Source organism: Cervus elaphus, chromosome 12, assembly GCF_910594005.1.
Source record: "Cervus elaphus chromosome 12, mCerEla1.1, whole genome shotgun sequence".
NCBI lineage: Eukaryota > Metazoa > Chordata > Mammalia > Artiodactyla > Cervidae > Cervus > Cervus elaphus.
The window spans coordinates 76,157,799-76,174,987 of NC_057826.1; the positions used below are offsets into that span (position 1 = coordinate 76,157,799).

The 17,189-nt window shown below is 38.7% G+C and overlaps 2 gene segments (V, D, J or C); both read left to right on the forward strand.

Moving 5' to 3' along the window:
• The first annotated feature begins 4,724 nt into the window (after nt 1-4,724).
• On the forward strand, nt 4,725-5,392 carry LOC122705753. The segment is given in 2 exon segments: nt 4,725-4,787; nt 4,986-5,392. Coding segments are annotated over 2 exon segments (459 nt in total).
• Nucleotides 5,393-15,774: 10,382 nt separating this feature from the next.
• Nucleotides 15,775-16,509, forward strand: LOC122705754. The segment is given in 2 exon segments: nt 15,775-15,904; nt 16,121-16,509. Coding segments are annotated over 2 exon segments (438 nt in total).
• Nucleotides 16,510-17,189: the final 680 nt, after the last annotated feature.

Genomic DNA, 17,189 nt, shown 5'->3' on the forward strand with positions numbered 1-17,189 from the left:
AGAAACCCAGAGAGTCCCAAACAGGATAAACCCAAGGCAAAACACCCCAAGACACATATTAATCAAATTAACAAAGATCAAACACAAGGAACAAATATTAAAAGCAGCAAGGGAGAAACAACAAATAATACACAAAGGGATTCCCATAAGGATAACAGCTGATCTATCAATAGAAACCCTCCAGGCCAGAAGGGAATGGCAGGACATACTGAAAGTAATGAAAGAGAATAACCTACAACCCAGATTACTGTACCCAGCAAGGATCTCATTCAGATATGAAGGAGAATTCAAAAGCTTTACAGACAAGCAAAAGCTGAGAGAATTCAGCACCACCAAACCAGCTCTTCAACAAATGCTAAAGGATCTTCTCTAGACAGGAAATGCAGAAAGGTTGTGCATGAACGTGAACCCAAAACAACAAAGTAAATGGCAACGGGACCATACCTATCAATAATTACCTTAAATGTAAATGGGTTGAATGCCCCAACCGAAAGACAAAGACTGGCTGAATGGATACAAAAGCAAGACCCCTCTATATGCTGTCTACAAGAGACCCACCTGAAAATAAGGGACACATACAGACTGGAAGTGAAGGGCTGGAAAAAAATATTTCACGCAAATGGACCAAAAGAAAGCCGGAGTTGCAATACTCATATCAGATAAAACAGACTTTAAAGTAAAGGCTGTGAAAAGAGACAAAGAAGGACACTACATAATGATCAAAGGATCAATCCAAGAAGAAGATATAACAATTATAAATATATATGCACCCAACATAGGAGCATTGCAATATGTAAGGCAAATGCTAACAAGAATGAAAGGGGAAATTAACAGTAACACAATAATAGTGGGAGACTTTAATACCCCACTCACACCTATGGATAGGTCAACTAAACAGAAAATTAACAAGGAAACAAACTTTAAACAACACAATGGACCAGCTAGACCTAATTGATATCTATAGGACATTTCACCCCAAAACAATCAATTTCACCTTTTTCTCAAGTGCACACAGAACCTTCTCCAGAATAGATCACATCCTGGGCCATAAATCTAGCCTTGGTAAATTCAAAAAAACTGAAATCATTCCAGTCATCTTTTCTGACCACAGTGCAGTAAGATTAGATCTCAATTACAGAAAAAAAAACTATAAAAAATTCCAACATATGGAGGCTAAATAACACACTTCTGAGTAACTAACAAATCATAGAAGAAATCAAAATAGATCTAGATTCTAATCGCTACCCTGTCACTTAAAAATACTGCAATCCTGGGTAATTTAAATTCTTTGAGGCTAGGTTTACCATTTGTAAAATGGAGGGTAAAAATGAGTAATCCAAGATGTTGTTGTATGAAATAAGGTATTTCTTATAAAGTTCAGACAGTAAAGAATCTGCCTACAATGCAGGAGACCTGGGTTCAATCTCTGGGTCAGGAAGATACCTTGGAGAAGGGAATGGCAACCCACTCCAGGATTCTTGCTTAGAGAATCCCATGGACAGAGAAGCCTGGCAGGCTACAGGTCATGGGATCAAAAGAGTCAAACACCACTGAGTAACTAACACTTTTAGTATTTCATTTTAAAATAAAGCTTAAGCTTCAGTGCCCCTTACATAAACATGACATTTCCAAGAGGCGTAGGGCCCTAGCCATATTTTATAAATGTTTCAAAAAATAAGATATCTTAACGAGTTAAGATCCTTGCCTGTTAAACCCCAACTTCCACTCTACTATAATTCTAGTCTGTCAGGTGGTGACAGAGTGAGCCACAGGCTTATTCGGCATCTGCAAGAGTGAATTTAAATTAAGAATGCATATAATTTTGACCTAGTGGAATTTATTTATGCAGCTCACAGTCACTTTGGTATATAAGTGTTTGTCATCAAGATCTCACAGGCTAAACATCAGAGACAGATTTCACACAAAAATCCGTTTGACACTAATGCTAATTACCTTACATTACACTGTACTGCTGCTCCTTTGGTAATGATTCATCAAAAAGTCTTTGTTTCCAAAAGGCATGATAGTCTATTGCCAGAACTTCCAGTGTTTAAAAGCATGCAACACTTCCCTAACTGGTTCCAATATGTTTTTATGGTTTCCTTGCATGCTGTTGCATTCCACTCTGTGGAATATCTGTGCATTTCACTCTATAGATTGGAAAATGAGTTCGCTTATGTTCTTCCTTTGGTATGAAAACAGCCTTGTTCGATCATATTTATTACTGTTCATATTAAGTCCATGCTGACTGGTCACAATTTTTTACATTTATGAGAATAAAGTGAAATTCATAGTATGCCAGTACCATGAGGGCATTAACAACTATGGTAGGTAGATGATACTAAGGTCCCCCAGGTAGTGCAGTGGTGAAGAATCTGCCTGCTGATGCAAGAGATACCGGTTTGATCCCAGGATTGAGAAGATCCCTTGGAGGAGGAAATGGCAACCCACTCCAGTAGTCTTACCTGGAAAATTCCATGGACAGAGAAGCCTGGTGGGCTACAGTCCATGGGGTCGCAAAGAGCCTAAGGGGCTGAGCACACACACACACACACACACACGAAATTTGCAGGTGGGATTAAAGTCTCTAATCAGTATGACCTTGAATGAATCAAAAGGAGATTGTCCTAGGTGGGCCTAATCTAATCCGGTGAGCTCTTTAAAAAAGAGCTTAAATGTTTCCTGAGATCAGAGACATCCTCCTTGTCTTGAGGAAACAAGTTGCCATGAGTGCTACAGCTACAAGGAAATGAATTCTACCAGCAACCACTGAGTTTGGAAGAGGGGCCCATGCCCCAGACAGTCTTAGCTGACTCCTTGACTACAAACTTGTGAGATTCAGCTTAACTGTGTCCTGATTTCTGACTTACAGAACCTGTGATATAAACAGATGTTGTTCCATCACAAAAGTTCTTGGTAATTTGTCACTATCAATAGGAAACTAACATAGACAATAAACTTGTTAATTGGTGTGATCTGCTGATAATATTGATCAGTTGATAGGATTTGTTAGGACAAGAAAATTTGGAATGTAATGAAATCTTGTAGCACATAGTACTGTGATAGACAGTTTCCAAATTTTGACCATAATCCTACAAATTTTCATCCATTATCAAAATGCTCTTTGCATTTTTTAAGAAAGCAAATTTCAATCAATGATTATCTTTCTTTTCTCTGTACTGGAAGCTTTTATAAATTTATTGTCATATGAAGAAAAAAGTAAAAACTATGAAGACAAAAAGCGTAGAAACAAAAAGTATTATGGCAGTGTGTCATGGAAATAAGTACTAAAATAGGATTCAATTTTCTAGATTTATGCTGTCTGTGGAATTTGCTTTCTAAAATTTATAATTTGTTATGATTTTATTTCTCATTCTAAACATTATTTTGTATTTACTTTTTATCCATAATTTTGTGTGGTTTTAGAAAGTGCAATTTTGTAAGTTTCAGAGTCTACAAAACATAAATTCTCCTCCTTACATAATTATAATGCTTTAAAATTCAACCCTACAAAGCCAGCAAGGGGGTGAACAAAAATTGTGAACTTCTCTTTATTTCTCTATCTGACCCCTGGAGGGCACTGTTGTGAAAACTAGAAAAGATCAGAATAAGCTAAAAAAAACCTTCCTTCCTTACAATTTAAAGAGATATCCTGACACCATTTTTTACACAATGACATGTAAAGCGTCTCAGACACTAAGACAGGAAGTTTTAAGACAGCCTCTCTTCTTAGCCTAGTCTACAGTCTCCATCAGAAGAAGAAATCTCTATCACCATCATTGCTCCTCAACCTCAGAGCAACTTGGATTCAAGTCCCCCAGTCATGAGACTTCTGTCTGTGGGGAATCACCCAGAAAGCAGCTCACTGCCTCTTCACTGCTCCTCGGAGACCTTGGTGTTCACCTTGATGCCTGAGGCACTCCTGCTGCTGAGGGAGTACTGTCCCATTTTACTCTCTTGTCCACACATGGAACATTGTTCTGGTTTGACTTTGAGTAGAGACTTTCGTTTAGTTGAGTTCACTGATTCAGTAGTAATGTTTCAGGAGCCCAGTCAGTGACCCAGCCCGATGGCCACATCACTCTCTGAAGGAGCCCCTCTGGAGCTGAGGTGCAACTACTCAATTTCCCTTCAACCAGATCTCTGCTGATATGTGCAGTATCCCAACCAAGGACTCCAGCTTCTGAAGTACATGTCTGGAAACAACCTTGTTTCAGCCATCAAAGCTTTTGCGTCTGAATTTAGGAAGAGTGAGACTTCCTTTCACCTGAGGAAAAAGCCCACTGAAGTAATGTGACCAAGTACCCCTATGCTCTGAGTGACATGGTGACTAGGACTGTAGGGGGAGCTATCTGCAAACCCCTGAGGTCTGGGAGCTTAAAGGACTTACAGCTTCAGCCTGCGTTATTTTCAGGAAGTAGGCATGTTCTGTGAAGGCAAACAGTACAGAGAATATAGAGTATTGCAAGTGTTTCATTCCTATGGGCATCTTAGATTTTTTCTTTTCTTTCTTTTTCAATTTGCAAAGGAGAGATTTGTTTTCTCCAGTTCCATGTTCTCAGGGGAGCTGACTGTTAGGCGGGCTTCCTGTCACAGAGTGTCTCCTGAGCGGGGTTTGCTGGGGGAGCTGATTGGTTGCAGGAGCAGGAAATTTCCAGACAAGAAATCACATACCACTTATGGGTTTAGCTGTGTATTTTAAGGTGAAAATTTCTCAGCAGCAAGTCAAGGCATCATGAAGAGGCTAGTGGGCACTGTGCTGGGGCTTTTGTTTGCCCGGGTTTGCTGTGAGTTGGGGCGGCCCTGCAGGGGAATCTGAAGAAATGAGCAGCTGCTGTATTGCCGAGGGAGGGAGTAGAAAGGGTTGACAAGTCCTGCACACGTCCTGTCCTTCTCAACGTCTGTGGGAGCTGGAGGGACACGCTCGGGGTCTTTTCAGAGTTACAGTGAGCCTCACCTGTGACTGTTTGTCTCTTTCTCATCAGGTGTGAGAGGGGTGGACGTGGCGCAGAGTCCCCCAGCCCTGACTCCACAGGAGGGAGCCACCTCTACACTGTGGTGTAATTTCTCCACCTTGGCAGAGAGTGTGCAGTGGTACCTTCAGAGCCCTGGGGGCCACCTCATCCACCTCATTTACATTCCTTCAGGGACAAAGCAGGAAGGAAGATTAAAGGCCACGACAGTCCGCAAAGAACGCCGCAGCTCACTGCACATTTCCTCTCCGCGGACCACAGACTCGGGCCCTTACTTCTGTGGTGCTCAGCACGGTGCTCCCCAGGCACCTGCCGCCTCGACACGAACCCTCCCGGGGCTCAGCCCCTCCTCCAGCCTCAGTCACACCGTGGGCCCCATGGGGCATTTGCAGTGCTTCTTACTGGCCTTCCAGATGTGAGACTTTGGTCTTTATCTTCCTCTCAATCTGTATCTTCTTCTGCACTAGAGTCTCAAACTTGTAGCTAGGAGAGTATCTATGAATAGATAAGACAGTGAAAGTGAAAGGCGCTCAGTCGGGTCCGGCTCTTTGTGACCTCATGGACTATACAGCCCATGGAGTTCTCCAGGCCAGAATACTGAAGTGGGTAGCCTTTCCCTTCTCCAGGGGATCTTTTTTACCAGCTGAACCACAAGGGAAGCCCAAGAATACAGGAATGGGTAGTCTATCCCTTCTGCAGCGGATCTTCCCGACCCACGAATGGAGCCTGGGTCTCCTGCATTACAGGTGGATTCTTTACCAACCGACCTGTGAGGGAAGCCCTCTCAAAATAAATATTTAGCTACAATATGCTCTACTCCAAAATGGTAAGAAGTGAAAGGAACTAAAGGAAGAGAAAAGTGACTCCAAGAAGATGTTATTCAGCCAAGTTGGCTGTCTCAAGAATGTCCATCCAAACCTGCCTCACCATGATGTGTCCCAACAGACAATTGCAGATACATCTCATCCTACTACTGCAGCACAGCAAACGAAAAATACATATATGCTCAATGATTCATATCAACTTGGTCGTTTAATTAAAACAAATTTATCCTCTTTCAATTCTGGATGCAAGAAGTCTGAAATCAGTTTCACTGGCTACAGTTAAGGTATTGGGAGGGTCGATTCCTTTCCTTACTGCACATTACATAAATTTATTTATAAGTTTGGGAAAATACACATAATTTTGTACCTCTTAATCCGCTTCAGCTATTTCACTCCTACACCCACCCCTTTCTCCTCTAGTAACCAGTAGTTCATTCCCTGTATCTCTGAGTCTGTTTCTGTTCTATTTGTTAGTTTTGCAATTTAGAATCCATATATAAGTGAAAACATATAGTATTTGTCTTTCTCTGTCTGACTTATTTTGCTAAGTGTAATACCCTCCAGGTTTTTCATGTTGTCTCATGTGATGAGATTTTATTCTTTTTATGATTAAGTAATATTTCATTGTTAATATATATATATATGTATATATATATGTGTATATATACATATATATATATATGAAATGTATCTATTCATATGGATGAATACTGATTGCTTCCATATCTTGGCTATTAGAAATAGTGCTGCTGTGAATATTAGGGTGCATATATATTTTCAAATTAGTGTTTTTGTTTTCTTCTGATAGATATGCAGGAATGAAATTGCTGGATGATGTAGTATTTATATTTTTAATTTTTGAAGAACTTTTATGCTGTTTTAAATAGTGGCTGCACCAGTTTACTTTCCCAGCAAGGGTGCCCAAAGGGCCCCTTTTCTTCACATCCTCAGCAATACTTATTACTTCTTGGCTTTTTGATGATAGTGTTCTGATTGGGGTGAAGTGAGATCTCATTGGGTTTTGATTTGCATTTACCTGATGATTAGAGATGCTGAATGTCTTTTCATGTGTCTGTTGCCCATCTGTATGTTTCTTTGGGAAAATGTCTATTTAGGTCCTCTGCCTTTTTTAAAATCAGATTATTTATAGTTTTGATATTGCATATAAATTTCTTTATATATTTTGGACATTAACCCCTTATTGACTAATGGTTTGCGAGTATCTTCTTCTGTTTGATAGGCTGTCTTTTTGCATTTTAATAGTTTTATTCCAATTTGGATGCCTTCTATTTCTTTTTCATATATGACTGCTATGACGAGGGCTTCAAGTACTATGTTAAATGGAAATGGTGAGAGTAGGCATCCTTGTCTTGTTCCTCATCTTAGAGAAAAGATTTCAGTTTTTACCATCAAATATGATATTAATTGTGTGTTTGTTGTAAATGGCCTTTATTATTTTGAAATCTGTTCCCATTATACCAAGTTTATTAAGAGTTTTTAACATGAATGTATGCTGAATTTTGTCAAATGTTTTTTCTTTGTCTGTTGAGATAATTATATAAGTTTTTATCCTTCATGCTATTAATGCATATCATGTTGATTGATTTGCAAATATTGAACCATCCTTGTACACCTAGGCTATATCCCACTTGGACATGATATATGATTCTTTCATAAACTGTTGAATTAAGTTTTCTAACTTAATTCAGTTCTAAAGGAAATTAGTCTTGAATATGCATTGGAAGGACTGATGCTGAAGCTGAAACTCCAATACTTGGGCCATCTGATGCAAAGAACTGATTCACTGGAAAAGACCCTGATGCTGGGAAAGATTGAGGGCAGAAAGAGAAGGGGACAACAGAGGATGAGATCATTGGATGGCATCACTGACTTGATGGACATGAGTTTGAGCAAGCTCCAGGAGCTGTTGATGGACAGAGAAGCCTGGCATGCTTCAGTCCATGGGGTCGCAAAGAGTCGGGATGACTGAGCAGCTGAACTGATTGAATTGAAGTTTGCTAATATTTTGTTGAAGATTTTTTAAACTATATTCATTTGGGAAATTGACCCTTTTTTTTGTAGTTTTGTTGTCTAGTTTTGGCATCCGGGTAATGAAGGCTTCATTGAGTGAGTTTGGTAATATTTCCTCACCTTCAATTTTATGGAAAAATTTGAGAAGGATGGGACCTAACTATTCTTTAAATGTTTGAAGAATTACCCTGTGAAGCCATAGAGTCCTCTATATCAGGAATCAGCAAAATATGGCTCATGAACCAGTCCATTCAGCCATTTACTTTGTAAATAAATTTTGTTGGAACATAAGAAAGCTTATTTATTTATGTATTATCAATAACTGATTTCATGAAACAATGGCAGAGTTCAGTAGTTGCAGCAGAATGAATGGCCTACAAAGACGAAAATATTTACTATTCTACCCTTTATTGAAGATGTTTGTAATCCCCTCTTCTACATCGTTAGTCATCATGGAAATGCAAGTTAGTTAGATCTCTATACACCCATTAATGGCAACCAACTCCAGTATTCTTGCCTAGAGAATCCCGTGGACAGGGAAGCCTGGTGGGCTGCTGTCTATGGGGTCGCACAGAGTCGGACACGACTGAAGCGACATAGCAGCGGCAGCATACACACATTATTTTGGCTAAAAATAAGAAGACAACTATATCAAGTGTTGTTAATGACGCTGAATAATTGTCAGATTTAGAATCTATTTAGAGACATATTCTCTTCAGTGTGAGCAATCTCCTTGATCTAATGTTGATCTTATGGGAGGAGAGACAGCCCCATGCAGTGACTCGGCCTGAGGGCCAGTTTCTGCCTTTGAAGGGATCCCAGGACAGGTGAGGCTCTATCATGAGTATTTTGAGAGCCCTGCTTCCTCCTGGTGTATCCAGCACCCGGACCAAGGCTTCCAGACCCTCGTGAGACACGCCTCCATATGGAACAGAGAAGGTTTCATAGGGGACCTCAACAAGGGCAGAGATTTACTAACTGAAGAAATCCTTGACACAAGAAGAGGACTTGGCCACATATTTCAGTGTTCTGATAGATGCTCTAAAATATATCTATTACCAAAAATAGTTAAAGAAGAAATAGAAAAGCTAAATAAGTATGTAATCATTAAAGTAATTTGACAATTAGAAATATAAATTTGTAGAGAATTTCTAATAGATGGGAAGTTTTTAACCTGCAAGTGTGCCCCACCACATAATTAAAAATTGGATGCATAGTAGGATATATAGTAAACCATGTAACCAAGAAAGTATTAGAAATTAAGTTTATATAGGGGGGTTATACAAATAAATAAGAAAAACATTCAAAATGAAAAGAGATACTAAAGATAATTTGCATAAAGCCAATTTAAAGAAGAGGAAATAGACATGTGAACATATAAAACATCAACTTCTGCAGTAATCAGAGGAAATTAAATTAAAGCAAATTACTATCTCATTTCTGTCAGATACCCAGAAATGTGAAAGTCTGGTAGCATTAAGTTTTGACCCAAATACAGGGAGAGGAAGACTATTAAACTTCTCCAGATGGAGAAAAGCAACCACATAGAGAACACTTATTTAACAGCTTCAGAGAAAAATTGCCTGAACTATTTAATAAAGAAGAAAATGTATATATTTAAAAAGTCAAGCAATTCAACTTCCTGTTACCTACATTCAAGTAATTCCAACATTTGAACAAGGAGGCATTTACAAGGATAGTCACACCAATCCTGTAAGCAAACGTGTAACCATTCAGGTATAGAATGAATGAAAAATGATTTACATATGAAGTCAAAATACAATGAATTATTACAAGCAAAGAAACAGTTCTTATATTGTTTTCTTAGATAAATCTTACAAAAATAAAATGCTGAATATAAAAAGCATCAGAATGATATATGCTTCATGACACTACTTATGAGAAATTTCAGAATATAATCACAATATAATATATTGTTTTGTGATACATAGCTATAACAGTAAAATTGAAAAGACATACATGGAATCTTCCCAGTAGTAGTTATTACTTTAAAAATAGGAAAAGTACTAGAAGTTACTCTTTAGTTTTGTCTGTAATGTTTGGAAAGAGCTATAGAAAATATAGCAAAATTAAATATCTGTTTACCATCATTGGCAGGGGAAAATGTGTCTGCACATAATTTTGTGTACTGTAAGAATTATTTAGTATTATTTTTTTAAAATTTTAAAAATTGGATGGTAGCAACCACAGCTTTTACTAGTTCAATCAATTCATGGAAGGAATAAGATAAGCCCTATTACCTATAACTTTGACAGATGTACTTTTAATAGGCCATAAAATGCCAATAAAATGCCAGAGAAAAAGCTTTTAATTTGTTTAAGCTCTAGAAATTACTCATCTGAAAGTAAACAGCACTGAGACATCCTGCCAGAGTTAAAATATACACTTTTTGAGTACACAAAAAGAGAAAGTGAGAAGAAAATCAGATCATCTGGCTTAGCAGTGGGAGACATGCCCCCAAGATGTTAGTCTATGTTGTAACTAATACACAAATTCAGCAAAGTTGCAGGATACAAAATTAATCTGCATTCCAATAATGAACTATCTGGAAGAGATATTAAGAAAACAATTCTTTTTCCATCACATCAGAAAGAAAATACTTAAGAATAATTTTAAGCAAAGAAGTATAGACTTGTATATTGAAATCTGTAAGACTTTGATTATAGAAATTGAAGACAAAAATTAATGAGAAGATACTTTGTTCTTACAGACCAAAAAAAAAAAAATCAATTGCTAAAATATCCATACTACCCAAAGCAATCTACATATTCAATGAAACCTCTATCAAAATTCAATGACATTTTTCATGGGGATAGAATAAACAAACCCTAAGATTTATATGAGAGACAATAGACTACCAATAGCCAAAGTGAACTAGAGAAAGATCAGAACTGAAGGCATCACATGACCTTATTTTAAACTACATTACAAAACTATAGTAATAAAAACAGTGTGTGTGTTTTTTGGCATTAAACAAAGACACATAGATCAATGGAGCGAAATAGAGAACCCAGAAATAAACCCTTGTATACATGGTCAATTCACAGCAAAGAATCCAAGAATATACACTCAAGAAAGGAACATCTCTTCAATAAGTGGTATTATGAGAAATGGCAAGCTACATGCAAAAGAATGAAATTGGACTCATCAAAATGGATTTTAGAATTGAATATAAGAACCACAACAATAAAGCTTAGAAGAAACATAGGGGGTAAGTTCCTTGACAACGGTATTGGCCACAGTTTTTTTTGTATTTGACACTAAAAGCAAGGACAACAAGAGCGGAAAAAAAAAAAAGTAAAAAACAAGTGTGACTACATCAAACTAATAAGCTTATGTCCGGCAAAAGAAGCCATCAACAAAACGAAAAGGCAACCTACAGAGTGAGAGCAAATATTGCCCAAACATATATCTGATAAGGGGCTAATACCCAAAATATATAAATATCTTATATAGTCATTAGAACAGAAGTCTGTTTTAAAAGTAGGCTGATGACCTGAATAAACATTTTCCCAAAAAAGACATACTAATGACCAGAAGGTAAATCAGAAGATGCTCATCATCACTAATCATCAGGGAAATAAAAGTCAAAACCAAAAAGACCTATCACTTTACATCTGCCAGAATGGCTACTATCAAAAAGACAGGGAATAAAAAATTTTGACAAGAATGTAGAAGAAAGGGAACCCTGCCCACTGTTGCTGGAAATATAAATTGGTGCAGCTTCTATGGAAACAGTATGGAGGTTCCTCAAAAAATTAAAACTAGCTCTACTATGATATTCAGCATTTCTACTTCTGAGTATTCATCTGAAGAAAATGAAGTCACTATCTCAAAAAGATATCTGTACCCCACGTTTATTGCAGTTCATCTACAACAGCTGAGACATGGAAACAACCTGTGTCCTTTGACAGATGAATGGATAAAGAAAATATGGTAAAAAAAGAAATTTTTTCATAGATTTACAACAACATGAATGAATCTTGATGGCACAATACTAAGTGAAATAAATCAGGCAGACAAAGTCAAATACTGTATGAAATCATTTATATGTGGAATCTAAGACACAGATGCAGGAACACACACACACACAGACATATAGACACACAGACACACACACACTCAGACCTCATAGATACAGAGAATAGACTGGGGGTGTAGGGTGTGGAATAGGTGACTATGTTCAAAAGACAGAAACATCCAGTTATAAGAGAAATAAGTCCTGGGGATTCAATGTACAGCATGATGACTATAAAAAAATTTTTTAATGGTGTCAGTATGTAAACCCTCTAGGCTCTCAAAGATTTCTTTTTTAATTAAAAAAAAATTTTGGCTGCTCTGGGTCTCTGCTGCTGTACACAGGCATTCTCTAGTTGCACCAAGCAGGGGCTACTCTTGGTTGCAGTGCACAGGCTCACTGTCATGCCTTCTCTTGTTGTGAAACACAGGCTCTAGGAGCACAGGCTCAGTAGTTGCAGCATGCAGGCTCTAGGGCATGCGGGCTCGGTAGTTGTGGCTCACAGGCTCAGAAGTTGCGGCTCTTGGGCTCTAGAGCAAAAATGCCATAGATGTGGTGCCTGGGGTCAGTGGCTCCAGGGCATGTGGAACCTTCCCGGACCAGGGATTGAACCCATGTCCCCTGCATTGGCAGGTGACCTCCCATCCACTGTACCACCAGCGAAATCCTCTTGAAGTTTGTTTTGCTTTTTTTTTCTAGTGGTTTGAACAGTTGAATAACAAGTTTGGAATAGGATGTACAACTACTGGACTGGAGTATCTTTCATTGAAAGATGACTGAAATATGCAAAACTCAAAATAGGATGTAGTACCCAGATTGGAATGCAGGGTGAGCTTCAGAAGACAGTCACCAGAGATGTAAGAGTGAGGACTAGGGAAGATCTGGGAACCTCAGCAGTAATTCTGTGCCCTCATATGCTATGTGAGTCTGGGAATTCCTATGAAGGAACCAAGGAGAATCCAAGGACAATCTATTATAAAATAACTCAGTTAGGTTTTCCCTGGTGGCTCAGTAAAGAATCTGCCTGCCAAAGCAGGAGACATTGGTTCAATCCCCAATACAGGAAGATCCCACATGTCACGCAGCAGCCAATCCTGTGCACCACGACTATTGAGTCTGTGCTCTAGAGCCCGTGCTCCACAGTCAGAGAAGCCACCGCAATGAGAAGTGCAGCTACAGAGTGACCCCTCTCTCTGCAGCTAGAGAACAGTCCGTGTAGCAATGAAGACCCAAAACACTCTAAATTAATAAATAAATAAAATTATAAAAAGAATAAGTTATTCTTATTGGGGTTTCTTTATGAGGTGTTGAAACAAAAATAGGATGTTTGAAATTTGATCAATTTGATGTAAATGACTTCATTACATGAAATTTCAGAATAAAATGAAATAGAATTTTCATTCCTTCAATGTCAAGAAAGAGAAATCTTTTTAATTTAGAAAACATATATAATGAGAATTATAAGATTGTACTAAAGAGTATAACTGCATCCATGACAGCAACATGGTCAAATATTTGAATTTAGAAGACCCATTGGTTCTTGCTTCCTAAACCTTTAATAAGTTAATCACAGAGTTACATCACAAATGAGTATGATTTCACAGCCATTACCATTTGGTATTCCAATAACGACTGGAGAGATTGCAGAAGTCAGAAGTTTATTCTGTGTTCATTTGTCTGTGTGATATTTGCTATTCTGAAGTTATGTGCTAAAGTTACCAGTTCACATGGTTTGGTGGGAAAGTGGGAAGAAAAGGGAGCTCATGGCTTCTTGTTGGTCTTTTTTAGGGAAACTAGGGAGCAGTTAGTATAATTATCTTAGAATTAAAATCAGAAAGGCAAGAGAACAATCAGAACATGAATGAATATTTGTAATCTCAGCATGATTCATAATGAATTTGTTTCAGATAACGTCCCAGGTTTTAGAATACATTAATTTACTACTAAATTTGGAAGTTTTAAGTAAAAAATCTCTTTCAATTTCGTCCTTCAACATTAAACTCTGGCTGTCCTTTACCGGGTATTATCATTTATTAGTAAATCACAAGGAAAGGCAGAACAATGTTTAGGACAGTCTAAATCTTCCAACCTGAGTGTCATAGCATGTTCAGACTTGATCCAGCCAGAAGCTACATTTTTCAGAGTCTGATTCTATAACGCAGCTGAGGGAACATGCACCTTTACTGTCAGGAACTCAGAGCAAGGCCATATCAACAAAGGGGAAAAACCGCCTTCATGCTGCTCCCCGCACTGTTGTGGGCATTTGTGGTGTCCTCTACTTAGTTACAGATAATTGGAAACCAGGACATCTGCTGCCTGCCAGCACCCAGAGGTGAAATGGAACAGACTAGATGTCTCAACTAAATATAAACTCTCCTCCCTGCATCACATTAATGTGTTATTTTAACTTTAAAATCGAAGAACTGGCACTGTTTTAGGCCTTTCTGTACTTTCTTTTCTACTTGTCTATTTGCCTTTGGTTCTTTTATATTAATTCAGCTGTTAAAACAATGAAATCAAATGGAAGATTGACAGTGACATTCTACATGATCATGTACAGTATACAAAACTTCAGTCACCAAATAGCGTGGTGTCAACATTTACTAAGTGTTTACAGATACCATATTTTCTAGGAGCGTGCTGTAGCATTGTGTCACAGAAAAATTCAGCATGCTTAGCTTGACTTTACAGAGAAAAATAACAAACCACTAACAAGAGAGACTGAACACTTTGGGGTAAAAAATATGACATCAGGACAATTTAAGGACACCTGATCTAATAAATACAATTCTACTTGTAAAGGCAGCAGGATTGAATATACTGATGCTCTTCAAAGTCTATTAAGTAAAACTCAATGTCAGATTTCAAAGATTAATATTTTTTCCTGTTAACCATTTCATAAAAAAACACACACAACTGAATAGATTCTGAAAGTCAGGAGTGATTTTTTATCATTTGATATTGAAGTAAGTAACTTTATTTATTGGAAAATATAAACAAAGACCTAGAACCAAGTGAGAAAAGAAAAAGATATGTTAATTATTTTGGAAAAGACTGCCTTTTGTCAAGAAAGCTAAAGGGCTTCCCAGGTTGAGCTAGTGTTAAAGAGCCCATCTGCCAATGCAGGAGATGTAAGAGTTTGATCCCTGGGTTGGGAGCCCACTCCAGTGTTCTTGCCTGCAGAATCCCCATGGACAGAGGAGCCTGGCAGGTTAGAGTCCATGGGGTTGGACAGAGCCGCACAGGACTGAAGCAGCAGCACAGCACACACATGAGAAAGTTAAGATCCGTGAGTTTGTTTTATTGTGTGTTTTTTAAAGAGTCATTAAATTCTGGATAAAGAAATGTAAGCATCAGCTAAATGAATGATCAGAATGACCAGTAAGTAGATTACAGGAAGGATTCATAGTGTATACTACTATGTTTTGAATGGGCTGGCAAAATTATTATCAATGTGTGTCAACTTACTGAGTCTTCTGTTTCTCAGCTCAAACACTTAACGTGTGTGTGTTAGTCGCCCAGTCATGTCCAACTCTTTGGGACCCCATAGGCTGTAGCTGCTAGACTCCTCTATCCATGGAATTCTCCAAGCAAGAACACTGGAGTGGGTTGCCATTCCCTTCTCCCGGGTGATCTTCCTAACTCAGGGATCAAACCAGGGTCTCTTGAACGGCAGGCGTATTCTTTATCATCTGAGCCATCAGGGAAACTCTCAAACATATAATACTAACTGCTTTTTCCATAACCCTTTCAGGATCTACCTAACATAATAATCAGGGAAAGAAAATTAAACATCTGTGAGCCAAAAGTTTTTCCCATCTGTGAAAAAGACCATGTGATCTATGAACATGACAAACCCCACTTCCTGTCTGAGGAGTCACACATAGTCACACAGGTACTGTGTAAATGTGCCGCCAGGCACACAGAGACACTGAACTCTCAGCTTGAGGCAGGACTGAGCACATTTGTGCAGGGGAATCCACGCCTCATGCCGCTCTCCAGCCTGCCCTGGGTGTTCCTGGCCTTCACCTTCTCTGGTAGGGATGCTTCCAAGCATGGGTGTGAGTGTTCAGGGTGAAAGGACTGCACACAGGCACGTGATGCTTCACAGGGACTTGGTGGGGGAAGGAGGACTGGAGAAAAGGAAGCATTTTATACTTTCAATTTGATTTGCCTCTGGGTCCTAAATTAGTCTAAATCCCACACTATTTTATTTACTACTTCATCTCTGTTTTCTGATTTTTTCCCCATAGGACCCAGTGTGGCCCAGAAAGTAACTCAAGTCCAGACAGCCATATCCAGTCGAGTGGGGCAGACAGTCACCCTGAATTGTCGATATGAAGTAAGTTGGACCATGGACTACTACTACATTTTTTGGTATAAACAGCTTCCCAGTGGAGAGATGACCTTCCTTATTCGTCAGTATTCAGAACACCTGAATGCAAGGAATGGCCGCTACTCTGTAAACTTCCAGAAAGCAGATAAATCCATCAGCCTCATCATTTCAGCCTTACAGCTCGAAGACTCTGCAAAGTACTTCTGTGCTCTCTGGGAGCTCACAGTGCTTGAAGTAATGGGAAAAGCTGAACAAAAACCCCAGAGCTTAATAAGAGAGAGCACACTGCTTCAGGACCTCAGTTGAAGTGCACACCTGCACATCCCAGAAGAGAAATGGTAGTCCTGTGGTTGCTTCATCTGTGGTCTGGATCAGAAGATTTAATTCTAAATAAAAGCTCCTTCTAGGTAGATCATCAGGCTACAGCTGGAACCAGGTGGGCCTGCCCCGCAGGAACTGGAGCCTGAAGAAGACAGGGAATCACTGTGGTTTCTCCCTCCCTTTGGTCCCCCAATTTCCCACCACTGCTTTGGGTCCCCCATTTGAGCAGGAGGCCAGTAGATGCTGGAACTGTGAAAGCACATCTTATCCCCTGCAACTCCTTTCTGGTGGATCCACTTCACAGCTCTTGCCTCCCCTTTCACTCAGAGATTCCTCTGACTGCCCAGGTCGATACAGGCTTTCAGCTCTTGCTAGTATCTTGATGCTTCCCATCTCTTCTTTGTTTTCCTTAACCCTGCCTGCAAATCTATAAATATTCCCTTCATTAAACTTTGTAGTTAAATCTTCAAGTAAATCAAAGATCTTTCTAGGTTATTTGGAAGTAGGTGTCCACAGTAATTTTCTACTAGTACATTTTTCTCTTGAGCTTTTGACTTTAAATCAATCATACAGAACATGTGTAAACTTGTCTAAAGCTATAAACTTGCTCCATAATAATTTAAAGTGACTGCTTCACTAAAATACACTCACATCACAAACCTGGG